The sequence below is a fragment of the Rhineura floridana genome, chromosome 16, assembly GCF_030035675.1.
Source record: "Rhineura floridana isolate rRhiFlo1 chromosome 16, rRhiFlo1.hap2, whole genome shotgun sequence".
Taxonomy (NCBI): Eukaryota; Metazoa; Chordata; class Lepidosauria; order Squamata; family Rhineuridae; genus Rhineura; species Rhineura floridana.
The window spans coordinates 21,200,526-21,214,011 of NC_084495.1; the positions used below are offsets into that span (position 1 = coordinate 21,200,526).

The 13,486-nt window shown below is 45.6% G+C and overlaps 1 protein-coding gene across 4 annotated transcripts in view; it reads left to right on the top strand.

The window, feature by feature from the left end:
- Positions 1–13,486, top strand: part of PCDH19 (protocadherin 19) — a 174,111-nt gene that overhangs the window by 86,747 nt on the left and 73,878 nt on the right. For 3 of the 4 annotated variants that reach the window (XR_009759283.1, XM_061598467.1, XM_061598465.1), the window contains exon 4: positions 3,954–4,126. Coding sequence is in view for 3 of the 4 variants with exons in the window: in XM_061598467.1 (XP_061454451.1) it covers positions 3,954–4,126 (173 nt within the window). In the remaining variant the exon portion in view is untranslated. The remainder of the gene's footprint in view (positions 1–3,953; positions 4,127–13,486) is intronic. The other variant, XM_061598466.1, reaches the window with a different exon arrangement.

A 13,486-nucleotide genomic window follows, 5' to 3' on the forward strand; every position in this document is an offset into this window, starting at 1 on the left:
TATTATGAGATTTGTTAGTCGCCCATCTGGCTGGTTGGCCAGCCACTCTGGGCGACGTACACGTTAAAACAGTATATAAAACAGTTAAAAGTTTAAGAACACAGTAAAACTAGCCCATTCCAAAAGCCTGCTTAAAAAACCAAGTCTTCAGGGTCCGGCGGAAGCTCATTATAGACGGGGCATGGCGTAGATCATTTGGGAGAGAATTCCATAGGGTGGGGGCCACAATTGAGAAGGCCCTCTCTCGAGTCCTCACCAGTCTAGCTGTTTTGACTGGTGGGATCCAGAGAAGGTCTTCTGAGGCTGATCTTGTTGAGCGGCATCCCTGTCGATGCTGGAGGTGCTCCTTCAGATAAGCTGGGCCACAACCGTATAGGGTTTTAAAGGTTAAGACCAACACCTTGAATTGGGCTCGGTACACAACCGGTAACCAATGCAACTCCTTCAACACAGGAGTGATGTGATCTCTACGGCGGCTGCCTGTAATCAGACATGCCGCTGCATTTTGTACCAGCTGTAACTTCCGAACCGTTTTCAAGGGTAACCCCACGTAGAGCGCATTACAGTAGTCTAAGCGAGTGGTGATCAGGGCATGTACCACCGGTGGGAGCAGATGATTGGGAAGGTAGGGGCGTAGCCTCCGTATCAGATGGAGTTGATACAGAGCTGCCCGGCTCACAGCCGAAACTTGAGCCTCCATGGACAGCTGGGAGTCAAGAACGACCCCCAGGCTACGAACCTGGTCTTTCAGGGGCAGTCGTACCCCGTTAGGCACCAGGTCTATATCTCCCAGCCTTCCATTGTCTCCCACAAACAGCACCTCGGTTTTGTTAGGGTTCAGCTTCAGCCTATTCCTTCCCATCCAGCCACTCACCGACTCCAGACATTTGGACAGGGTTTCCACAGCCAACCTTGGTGAAGATTTAAATGAGAGATAGAGCTGCATGTCATCCGCATACTGATGACACTGCAGCCCAAATTTCCTGATGATTGCTCCCAGCGGCTTTATATAGATGTTAAAAAGCATTGGAGAAAGGATAGATCCCTGTGGTACCCCACAAGTGAGGGGCCAGGGATCTGAAACCTCCTCCTCCAGTGCTACTCTTTGGTACCTTCCGGAGAGGAAGGAATTGAACCACTGCAATACAGTGCCCCCAATACCTAACCTCTGCAGGCGGTCCAAGAGGATACCATGGTCAATGGTATCGAAAGCTGTTGAGAGATCGAGAAGGACAAGGAAGGTGCATTCGCCTCTATCCCACGCCCTTCTCATATCATCTACCAAGGCGACCAAGGCTGTTTCTGTCCCATGTCCCGGTCTGAAGCCCAATTGAAATGGATCTAGATAATCCGTTTCTTCCAAGTGTGCTTGCAGCTGTTTAGCCACCACCCGCTCAACTGCCTTGCTTAAGAATGGCACATTTGAGACTGGGCGAAAGTTGTTCAGATCTTGGGGGTTCAAGGAGGGCTTTTTTAAGATTGGTTTTATTATCGCCTCCTTGAGCACTGATGGCATTACTCTCTCTTCAAGCGATGCATTTACCATCAGCTTGATTCTTTCTCCCAGTCTATCTTTGCAGCTCATAATGAGCCACGAAGGGCAAGGATCAAGTAGGCAGGTGGTCGGCTTTAATGTTGAAAGCACCTTGTCCACTTCCTCAGAAGGAAGAGGCTGAAACCGATCCCACGCTATCGAAGCAACACTGATCACCTCTGGCTCACTCCCTGTGTCCACAGTGTACGGAATATCGCTTTTAATACAATCAATTTTATCTGCAAAGTGTTTAGCAAACTCGTCACAGGAGACCTTATCATGTTCCTGCAGTACCGGAGCAACTGGACCGACCAGGCTCTGGACCACTTGGAACAGTCTCCTGGGACAGCACTCTGCAGATGCAATAGAGGAAGCCCTCCACCAAGGCCTCAGCCAAGTGGCTGTTTGCTTGCTCCAGAGTTGTTGGGCCGGTGACCAGTAGGCATTACTGTCTCTAGTAGTTTTCCATGAAGCCTGCAAGTGTGAAGACGTAACTGTGGTTAAGGGGGAGTTATGTCTATGTCCTATCTGGGAACGGTCGGCCAGGGCCGTTGCTATGGTAGCCATCTGATAACAGCTGGGAAAGTTGTAACAGAGTCTGTGTGAGTTGTTGCTCTTCTGAATTATGCCTCTGAGCTGAGAGGCTGTGCTTTTGTGTTTTATCTATGGAGAGAGATGTACCAGAAGGGGGGTGAGAAGAATCTCTACATGTATTTACTCTTAAGCCTCTGGCCGTAATGTCTTGCAATAAAGACTCTTAACATGCTCTGAAGAAGTTTTCTTGCTCAACTTAACTCCAACGTAATGTATGCTGTTTCACACAACAACGCACACAACCCAACAAGAGTATCCCCAAGCGCATTCAAGAATCCATCTGGCTCCATCAGGCGCCTGGGGCGGACCATCTTAATGGGCCCTTCAACCCCGCAGAGGGTTTGCGGCAGTGAAAGGTCCATCCTCACCAGGTAGTGAATGGCTTTGAATACCAGTTGCTGGAAAACATGAGCGGGAGTGGGCTGTTGCAGGACTCGGGTCCTGCTTCTGGGCTTCCCATAAGCATCTGGTTGGCTATTGTGCGCATAGAATGCTGGACTGGATATGCCTTTGGTCTGAACCAGCAGGGCTGTTCTTATGTGGACATATGAAGCTGCCTTATACCAAGTCAAACCATTGGTCCATCTAGCTCAGTATCGTTTGCATTGACTGGAAGAGGGAATGCAAGGAGTTTCAAACGGGTCTTTCTCAGCCCTGCTTGGGAGATGCTGGGAATTGAACTTGGGACCTTCTGCATGCAAAGCATGTGCTCTGCCACTGAGCTGTGGCTGTTCTTGTATTCTTATAGCAGCAGGGACTGGAGACCTGACAGCCACCATTAATAACAGAGACTAGTGCTGGATGCAATGGTGATGGGAGAGAGAGGGAAGAGCAGGCAAGTCTCCGCAGATTGCTTGACTGGGCCTCATATGGTGTCAAACATGGGCTCCCCTGCAGTTGAGGTTAGGGCAAAGAAAAGATGGGGGTTGGGGGGGTACAAGGCAAAACTGATCTGAAACCAGTAATCGCATAGCAGCTGTCTTACAAGCCTGACCCAGATGTGTTTACTGCCTGACTGGCTCCTTTCTCAGTGCTCAGGCAGAATTCTTGTGTGGCATTTCTCAGGCTGCTGGTGCAAAGCCCACGGCAGGCTCCTGTAATGCCATGTTCCCTGCAAGTTGCCTGTCGCGGAAGATAGCCTTATGAGGATGTGTGTACTTAAATATTGCATCCGTTCTGTGGGTTCCTCTCTCTCAGCTGCCTTGTCCTGTTAGGTGTTTCCTTGTACATTTAGTAATCTAGCCCGGGAATTCTCCTTAAGCAAACCTAGTAATGGTCAGCTGCACATTGCCCGCAGTCACAGGAGACCTCTATTTCTGTGCCATTGCAGGAGTACAGAGTGGTACGTCTTGCACCGAGCTGAATAAGCTGGATTGCTGTTGTACCTTGTCTCTTCAGATTACTCTCCTCTCGCAGAGAAGATGCTTCTGTGCCTTTCCTTCCCGCTACAAGTGTTGTCCCTGGTGTAGCTTTGGCTCAAGCTCTCTTCTTGTCCTCGCTCTGTTCCCAAAGCAATAATGCTGCTTATGCTTGCAGGAGGCTGTGAGCAAGAATCTCCTCTAATTTTCTGCGCACCTTGGGGCTGCCTCCAGTTCTGCCTTCCTTGCTGAATGCTGAGTGCCAAGATCAATGGGGTGGAGTGGCTGCTCTCTTGTACTGGAAATAGCCCCTTGTGACAGCCTCTAGTAGCTTTCCTTTCTCCCTGTGGGACAGTGGGAACATTGCAGATTCTGCCTGAGGCTTATGACACCCTCCGGGCCATGGAAGGACTTGGTCTTCTCAGATGTGGCTCTGCAGAGTAAATCACCTTCTTTCTTCCATCCAGCAGTTCAACATTCAAAGATTTGGAGGGGAACAGCCTGAAGGACAGCGGGCACGAAGAGAGTGACCAGACAGACAGCGAGCATGATGTCCAACGTGGCCTGTACTGTGACACTGCTGTTAATGACATTTTGAATACCAGCGTCACCTCCATGGGGTCTCAGGTGCCCGAACAAGGTAAGTTGTGTCAATTCTCCAAATGCTGCTTGTGGTTATTTTTGTAGTGCGCACTGACTCAAAACAAATTACAAACTGTCACGTGCGGCCTCTTATGTCTTTCCTTTGCCCTGAGTCCGTTGACAGTGCTGTTATGGAATGTTTGGGAACATTCTGACTGCTATAGAAGAAGGTGTCTGCCAGTGAATGTTGACAAAACCAGTGCCATACTTGTGAAGGAAGTGAAAGGTCTGTGGAAAAGGCTTGTGCCAAGCCTTATAGACAGGAAGGGCTATTGGCAAGAATGCCTGGGGGAATAGGGTGACAGCCTAGGAGATTTGAAAGCTGTCCTAGAAGAAGCCAAGACAATGAGTAAGCCAAGACCAAGAGGAGAAAGGGATGTGGAAAAAGATGACTGCTGAATATTACAATAATTCTTTGAGCTAACCAATCCAATATTTGCCTGCAAATTCTGCCCTGGTGCTTGGACCCTGTCGCTTAAGAAAAATGTTGTGCAGTAAAATTGTTGGGCAATCATCTATGGCTTATGAACTTGCTGTTCCAGGAAATCTGGAATTGTTCCAGGAAACATTTGTGCTTACTTACAAACATTTATGGGCAAAGTGAGTGATGTCTTTTAAAAAGCTCCTTGCCTTTTAATATATATGACAATGGTGACATCCATATGAGGTCAGGGTGGGAGATGCAGATCTTCCTGACTGTCAAAAAATTGGAAAAAGGGAGGGGGCAAAAGAATTGCATGAAATTTGCATATGCTGATTTGCAGCTCTACATTGCCACGGGGACTTGTGCTCCTACTCAATCTGCAGTCTAGGTCCTGATTATTGATGGGCAACTTCAAGCCCCCTTTCTGCTGTCCCTTATTTTTTAACTGGATAACCTGTCAAATAGAGGACTGTGCTCTACAGACTAGAACACGTGGCCACCCTCGCTGCCAGGAGTCCTTCATTTCTAAAAAAAAGAGGGTCCTGTTTGCTCTGGAGGCCTTACCATCTCATCCAAGGAGTGAGTGAGCTGCACTCAGCACATGCTCAGAGGCACTCCCCTCTTTATTTTTTACATTATATATCCCAGGGGTGATTGCTGGTACTGAAGCCTTTTTCTGGCATGAGTCTCTGCTTGCCTGCATTTTATTTGCCCTTTGGGGCATCTCCATCCTTTCCCTTGGTGAGCCTCAGGCAACTGATGGCCAGGAAGTTCTTATGGACCGTTTCTGTATGAGCAAGAGACAGTCACAGACTGGAAATTCACATTCATTCATAAAACGAGATGCTTTAGAAGTGTGAAGCATCTGTTTCTCATCCTGAAATGATGTTTTGAAACTCTTTTTCATGCTGGCTTGATACATGGTGTTGGTTTGACCTGTTGCAAAATGTTCTTTTTGAAACGGAAAGTCCCCAGTGATCAATTTTGGCTGCTGCAGAGGCGTTGTACAACTCAGCTGAGGACCTTTTCTGAATCTGGTTTCCTCCCTTGGCTGTTGCAACTTTAGATGTTGCTGGATGAGGAAGTGGTTTGTAAATATGTGTTTTAGGAAAGTATGCAAATTGTATTGTGTTTTGTGCATATGCGCATGCATGCACACACACACACTAGGGATGTGCTAGAATTCCACCTAATTCGGATTTTGTACCAAATTTTCCATTAATTTGCTTATTCGCTATCGCTGCAGATCAGATTTTTATATACCGTAGTGATTTTCTGCACCTCTTTTCGGAAAGTGATTTTAAAAAAAACAATCTGCATCTAAAATATTTTTACGCATATTGATTTTTTATTGATATTTCTGTTAATTTATTGACATTTCCTTTAAAAATATAAATATTTCATTAAAATATCAATATTTCCTTTCAACACATTGATATTAATATCAGTGTTTTTTTTCTAAAGGGAGGAACTGGTCAGTAAAAGCAGCAGCTTGGGGACAAAAACCAAACTCGAATCGATACCATCCTGTTAGGTCGATGGAATGCTTTCAAACCAGCAGTGGCCAACGGATCCCATCCCTAGCTCACGTGTGCGTACACACACACACTCCCCCGCTTCATCCTCTGTTCAGACAAGCATGAGACATTAACACAGTTCAAGGGTACATTTCAGACGGGCAAAAGCACTTTGGTTTCAGTCAGGACCAGTGAGGGGTGTAGCCTGTGGAGAGGGGGTGTGGCTTAGGAAGGAGTGTGGCCTAGGAGGGTCCCAAGGGCTGCATGGAGCATCCTGGAGAGCCGCTTTTGGCTCCTGGGTCAGAATTTCCCATCTCAACATATACTAATCACAAGTGCAGCGGCTAAATTATGATGGCTATGTAACCAGGTTAGCGAGAAACAAAAGGGAAGTATTAGCATGCTTGAAGGTTTGCAGAAGTACAAAAAAAAATAAAGAAAAGAAATCTAAGGGGGCGCCCCACAAAAACACTCTAATGAGGAGTGAGCATGCGCAGTGACCACAGAATGCTGAGTGTCAGGGGGGACAGAAAACTAGGGAGAGATAGAATGGGAGTGGAATAGAAGGTGTGGTTGGCTGACTGGAACACTGAATCAGGAGCATTTTGTTGCAGATGCCAGTTATGAAATAGAATTCACATTGAATGAGAAGTGCAAAAATACTGTTTTCAGTTTTGTCTAGTAACTTGTGTGACTTGGATTGTGTGCATAGCAACCTCCTGCTTTTCATCTGTTCTGGGCATACGTTAACAATTTTGATCCACAGTCAATCTGTAACCCAAACACCATGATATATACGACAGCTACACCTACTCATTCAAACCTCCATCCCCACAGAACTGTTGTGGGTAGAGCACATGCTTTTTGAGAGCGAGGGTGAGGTGGGGGATTCCATCTCCTTTCATTTCAGACCACTTAACGTCCTTCACTTTTTTTCTTAACTCCACAGAGTTAACAAATTGAACAAATGGGAAATGGGAGGAAAATCCTATTTTTCCAAAACAATGATTGTTTTAGATTTGCATCATTTCATTAGAAACTGTTCAACAGCACAGAATAGGAATCAGCAAAAAGATGGGTTTGCCCCCACAATATGGAGGTCTCTCATTTTATTTTGGAAAATTTTAAATGTGAAGAAAACCCATTATGTCAGAAGAAGGGAAACAAGGGTGTCACTGTGGGTATGAAAAAGAAAGTTATACCTTAGATTAGCACCTGATTCCTCTTAACTTACTTCAAGAAATATTTTTAAAAGGTACGTATTAACCATGGGTTGTATTCAACACTAGTCCTACTCAGAGTATATCCATTGAAATTAATGAACCTAAAATGGAGAGGGAGGAGAATCTTGTGTGCCACCTTGAGCTTCTTGGAGGAAAGGTGGGATGTGAATTTAACAAACATGTATATTAAAAAGTCATATCCATTAACTTCAATGAGTCTACTCTGAGTAGAGCTAGCATTTAGTAACACTCCCAGTGAGTTTGCCTTTGCTGCCTGTGTGCATAGCACTTCTTTTTGTTCTCCTGCCTTTACATAAAACTGTCATGAAGAGCTTTCAAACCACAAGAATAATCTCCATCGCATAGGAGAACCATTTTGAATTTCTCAGGAGGGCGTTGTTGTTAAAAGATTAACCACAAGGCTCAAAGACCTACTCTTTGATTGATTCAAGATTAAATGGCAAAAGCAGTGGTCCATTTTAAGAGTGTGTGTTGTAGTTGTTTTTTTACACCTCATGATAACTGGAGTTGTGTGCACTGTTGCGGAATATACTCTTCATTGTGAAGCATGGAGATGTTGGGGGAAGGAAGTACCAGGGCAACGAGTGGCTTGGGGAAGAGGCAAGCCAAACTTTGGCATCCCCAGGACCTCGCCCCTTCCATTCAGTGCAATGCAAGGCACGTCTATTTCAGTGGTGGCCGCTGCCCATTGGGACCGGTAGGGCAGAAGGCAGAGAGACTATCAGTAGGGGAGCCAGAGCCAATGACAGGCAGAGCCAACTCATTCTAGCTTTGTCTCCATCCTCCACTCAGCTGAGTTTTACAAAGGCAACACTGAGACTAAGGAAGAGGAAACTGACAGGCGGTACTCCTCCTTAGACTTGTTGTAAGTAAGAAAACAGACAGGTGAGGGCTGGCTGAGGGCCAGGTGGGGCAGTGCCTCCTTTGCCCTAATCGACCAGTCTCCACTGCTATACGATAGATATCCCAGAGCTTGGAAAAGTTACTTTTTAAAACTACAACTCCCATCAGCCCCAGCCAGCATGGCTACTGGAGTCGGCTGATGGGAGTCATAGTCCAAAAAAGTAACTTTCCCAAGCTCTGAGATATCCAGTAGGTCACTGAGGTCCACGGGAGAGCTTCTGCTTCAGGTTCCAAGGATAGCAAAGCCTACTCCACAGTAACTCGGAGCAGGGCTTTTAGAGTGGCTGCCCCTGTTCATTCTTGTTGAGATACAATAGGTGCCTTCAATGTGCACTTTCTAGAAACAACTGAAGACATTTTTGTTCTGATAAGCTTTCCCAGATTCTTAAATAGGTCTCTGCCATGCAGATCTACTTCATATTGCGTTGAAATTCATCTGCTGTTGTTTTCTGTGTTGTTTTTAACTGTTTTTAAAAAGTTGTTTTTATTGTGTTTTGTACATCACTTTGAGACATGTGTGGAAGGAGGTGGATTAATCAATAATAATAATAATAATAATAATTTATTTATTTATTTATGTATTTATTGAATTTCTTAGTCGCCCATCTGGCTGGCTATCCAGCCACTCTGGGCGACGTACAAAATCATCATCATCATCATCATCATAAAGCACCATGAGAAGAGGATGCTGGACTAGGCTTTAGGTCAGATCCAGCAAGGCTGTTCGTAGGTTGTTAAGTTTCTGTTTGTGATGAAGAAATCTCAGCTTTTCTGTTAATTTCTTTGAGCCCCCATCTGAGAAATAGGGGAGCTCCGCCTAGCAAGGAAGGAACAAAAGGCTTCTTTTTCCCACCATCCAAATTGCAAAATATTCTCCACTCGAACAGTGGGAAGAAAGATGCCTGAAGTCTCAGTTCTTTGCATATTTGTTGAAGTGACTTCAGTTAACCCTGTAAAACTTTCTAAATGGGAGTCCGTGGCGGTCACTGTCCAATTTCCCACCACTAGCCATGCTTAATGGGTGAGCGGCGAGATCTCCTGCAATAATGTATTTTCTGGATGACCTTCTTATGGGCAGAGATGAAAAAATTAAACATTTATAGAGTTTAAATTCTTTTCAGACCTAGACTGTTTCTGAAAGAGCTTAGCATTTATTATTCTCCTATAAGAAAGGAAGAAACAGACATTGAAAAAGAAAAGTTGGGAACGAAGAGTGTGGAAGATAGTGTCTGTGTCATCATACCTTGAGGTCCATGCTGGTGCACGATTTTGGGCACGAGGTGCTCAGAGTGGAGTCCTTTCCCTGAGTGGGGTCCCCTTCTTGCCACTGTCACTGTAGCCTCTTGGGCTTTTCCTCCCGGTTTAATTTGCACAACATTTCCTACCCCACCCCGAGGGGAGCTCCTTGCTTTTATTACTTGTTGCTGACTCAAAGAGGGCAGATAAATGGGTAGCAACAGCAAGGAGGAAGAACAGCAGTTTCAGGGGTTGGCTTCTGGAGGCGTGAGCCTTAGCAGGGGCCCAATGTTGCCAACCTCCGGTGCTGGCCCTTCTTCAGATTATGGGGTTGATTGGGTGCTTTAATGACTTTTAGTGTTCTGTTGATGAGTGCTTCTGGTATTATCTTTGGGTTTTGTAAACTGCCTAGGGAGTTTGTAGTAAGGTGATGCAGAAATTCAAAGTTAAAAAAGGAAGGATTTTGGTGGGATCCCGGGATGAGTTTCCAAAAAGGGCCACAGATCTGACTGACTGCAGACTGCATCCTACTGACCCAGATATCCTGACTGTGAGCTGGCTGTATTTTATATTTCTGTAAGCCTTTCAGTTCCCCAAGTCTGTTGATACCTCCCTGAGTATTCACAGCTGAATAATGGAAATGCAATGCATTTATGTCAATGAAAGCATAATTTATGCCAGTCATTCCCAATTTGTTGCCCTTCAGATGTTTTGGACTACAACTCCCATCATCCTTGACTATTGCCCATGCTGCTTGGGGCTGATGAGAGTAACAACATATAGAGGGTACCAGGTTGGGGAAGGCTGGTATGTTGCATGACCGTCTTGAACTTTGGAGGGCCAAAACCCAAAGAACCATGCAGATTAATTCCACCAGCCCAGAAGGACTTTGGACTTTCTCGAAGAGCCATTCCTCCCAGTGTTGTATGGCAAATAGCCAAGTAGGATTTTCAAAAGCCAATTACAATGTGGCTTAGGGTATCTGTGTGTGGTCTTCAGTTCAAAGGGGAAGGGGACCCCCACCCCCAAAAAAACCTCCCTGGGCATACTCAAGCCTTTGGTTTGGCCACAAGTAGGAATGGAGGCAAATCTTATTTGGTTTGTATTTTTAAGCAAATTGACCTATGTCACACCCAGCGGACACTAGTGCATGTTGAAAAATAGTAGGGCAGGAGGCAGAGAGGCCAACAATAGATGGAGGCAGAGCCAATGACAGGCAGAGCCAACTATTGCTAGTTTTGTCCCCATCCTCCTCCATACTGAGTTCTGTAATGGCAACACTGAAACTAAGGAGGAGACGGCTCACAGCCAGTTGCACCCCCTGGAAGTAAACAAGGAAGTCAGGCAGCTGGGGGCAAATTACAGTTGGTGGGGCAGTCAGTGATCAATGTCAGTGATCAATGTGGAAACAGAATGGAACTGACATGAATGAACACATGAAATTGACATGGATTGGAAATAGACTTATCTGTCCATCTCTAGCCTCAATTAGTGTTTTGGATCCCAGTTGAGGTTATTCTGTGAAACCCTGCATGCTTTGGGGAAACTTCTGAGATGCTCCATTCTCAGTTTCAGGTATCTTGTTCTTCTGGCAGCTGAGCTACATTCTTTTGTGAGTCAGTATACGTGTAGTGGTTAAGGTGTTGGACTATGACCTGGGAGACCAGGGTTCGAATCCCCACATAGCCATGAAGCTCACTGGGTGACCTTGGGCCAGTCACTGCCTCTCAGCCTCATGAAAACCCTATTCATAGGGTCGCCATAAGTCGGAATCGACTTGAAGGCAGTACATTTACATTTATACAGACCCATTATACAGAAAGCCAATATGGTGCAATCATTAAAGTGTTAGACCAGGGCTGGAGAGAGTCAGGTTCAAATCTCTACTTGGCCATAAAGCCCACTGAGGGACTTTGGTCCAGTTACCATCTCTCAGCCTATAATCTACCTCACAGGTTTGTTGTGAGGGTAAAACGGGGAGGTCAGGTAAGAACCATTTAGGCTGTCTTGAGCTTCTTGGAGGAAAGATGAGATATAAATGCAATGAAACATATTTTCAAATTTAAACAGTTGGTGCTTCAGAAGCTCAGAATGCCAGAAAGCCATAGACTAAAAATACCTATTCAAATGGGGATGCAGCAGCAGGAGGTTGGACAGATGACCTCTGAGGTCATTTCCAACTCTGTTATTCTAAGATGTAATTTCTCTCTCTCTTTTTACTGGTAGTTCTATTAAGATGTTTTATTATGTCTAATAGTTAAAACAGAACAATGGCATGATTTCTGACCATTCAGAGGCTGCAGTACAAGGAGACTTGGCTGATGAGAGGGAAGGTTCTTTTCATGTTTCCAGTATGCCATGAATGGCTTCCAGAATGAATTCCCCATGCCAGTTTTATGTGTGAGCAAGCATTTCATCGTGGAGTGGAAGCACCTGTAAACTGAGGCTGCTGATGGATCTCAAAAAGCTTTCTAATAAGAACTGTTGCCTCTGCAGTCTCTCACCTAATATTGCACACAGAAGGTGCAAAATGCTTTAATGTATTCCATGCAAATATTATGTAAATTATATTTAGGTGTGAAAAAGAAATGAAAATCTGCTGCAGGTCTGCAGGACCCACCAGCTTTCCGAGGGGAATCCAGGTGGTGATCCCTGCTGCCCTGGCCATCTGACAGTCAACTTCTACTCTCGTGACTGCAAATCTAGCAGATTTGCATAAATATTACCATGCACAGGTGTGTTCACAATAGATTCAGTGTGTGTGTGTGTGTGTGTGTGTGTGTGTGTGTGTGTGTGTGTGTGTGGGTGGGTGGGTGGGTGGGTGGGTGGGGGTGGCATGCTGCTCCTTGAATGTTTGGAGCTGGGACATTGTTAATCTTAGGGATGAAGAGAGTGTGTTGGCATTAAAACATGAAGGTGGGTGCTTGCCTTAGCACTGCATGGATTTGAGGGTGTATTCTTTTGTGCAGTGGAAGAACATTGGCAGTGGCATCTGGTAAAGCTTTTTATTCATTTATTTCTTCCCTTTCTTCGATAGTGCTCAAGGTGAGGGGAGGCCATCACTTAGTAGCAGAGCATCCGTCTTTCAGGAAAAAGGTTCCTAGGTTCAGTCTTTGGCATCTCCAGGTAGGGCTGGGAAAGACTTCATGCCTGATCTGCATGCATTTGAAGAAGCTGTCACCTATCTGGAAGTGCCGTAGTCATACCTGCCCAGATTCAAACAACTAGAAAGAGAGAGGTTTAGGTTTGGCATTCACAAAGAACAGAAGGGGAAGGGCTGTAGTTCACTGGTAGAGCACATACTTTGTGTGAATAAGGTTCCCAGATTCCCTAGAGAGCCAAACTGCTAGTCCGTGATTTGGCCCTCCAGATTTTGCCGAAGTACAACTTCCATCATCCCCGGCCATTGACCATCTTTGCTGGAAAATGTAGTTGCTGATGGGAGTTGTAGTTCAGCAACACTGGGAGAGCGAGAAGGTTCTCCACACCTGGTGTAGACAATAGTGAGCTAGATGCACAAACCATCCAACTCCATACAAGGCAGCTTACTAGGTTCCTGTAGGGGTTCCCAGGTGGCTACCATCCAGGCACTGGCTGAACCCAGGCCTACTCGGCTCCAGCAAGACTGATGCATTGTGCAGCTTTCCCCTTAGCTTTGACCTCTAGTTACTAGCTACACCCCGAAGTGTGCTCAAACTAGCAGCTTTCATTTGAAGAAAAAGTAGCTGTGGGGTCCCAATATGGAACGCGCTCCTGATCTGGATCTGCACCAGCTTCTAGCTGAATATTGCTCTCCTAGGTGATATTTGTCCTCAAAGATGCCATTGGCAATAAACCATCTGGACTGGGGCTCCATGGTTGCCTTTTCTTCAAAATAAGCGGCCAATCTAAGTGTGCTTTTTTAAAACACACACACACACACACAATGTAATGGGTAGATTTGCCCTTGATTAACGCACTGGCTGGTGCTGCAGCCAGTCAAGGACAGGCAATTGGAAGGATGCTACAGTCAGCAACTTGAATCTGTATGGCTA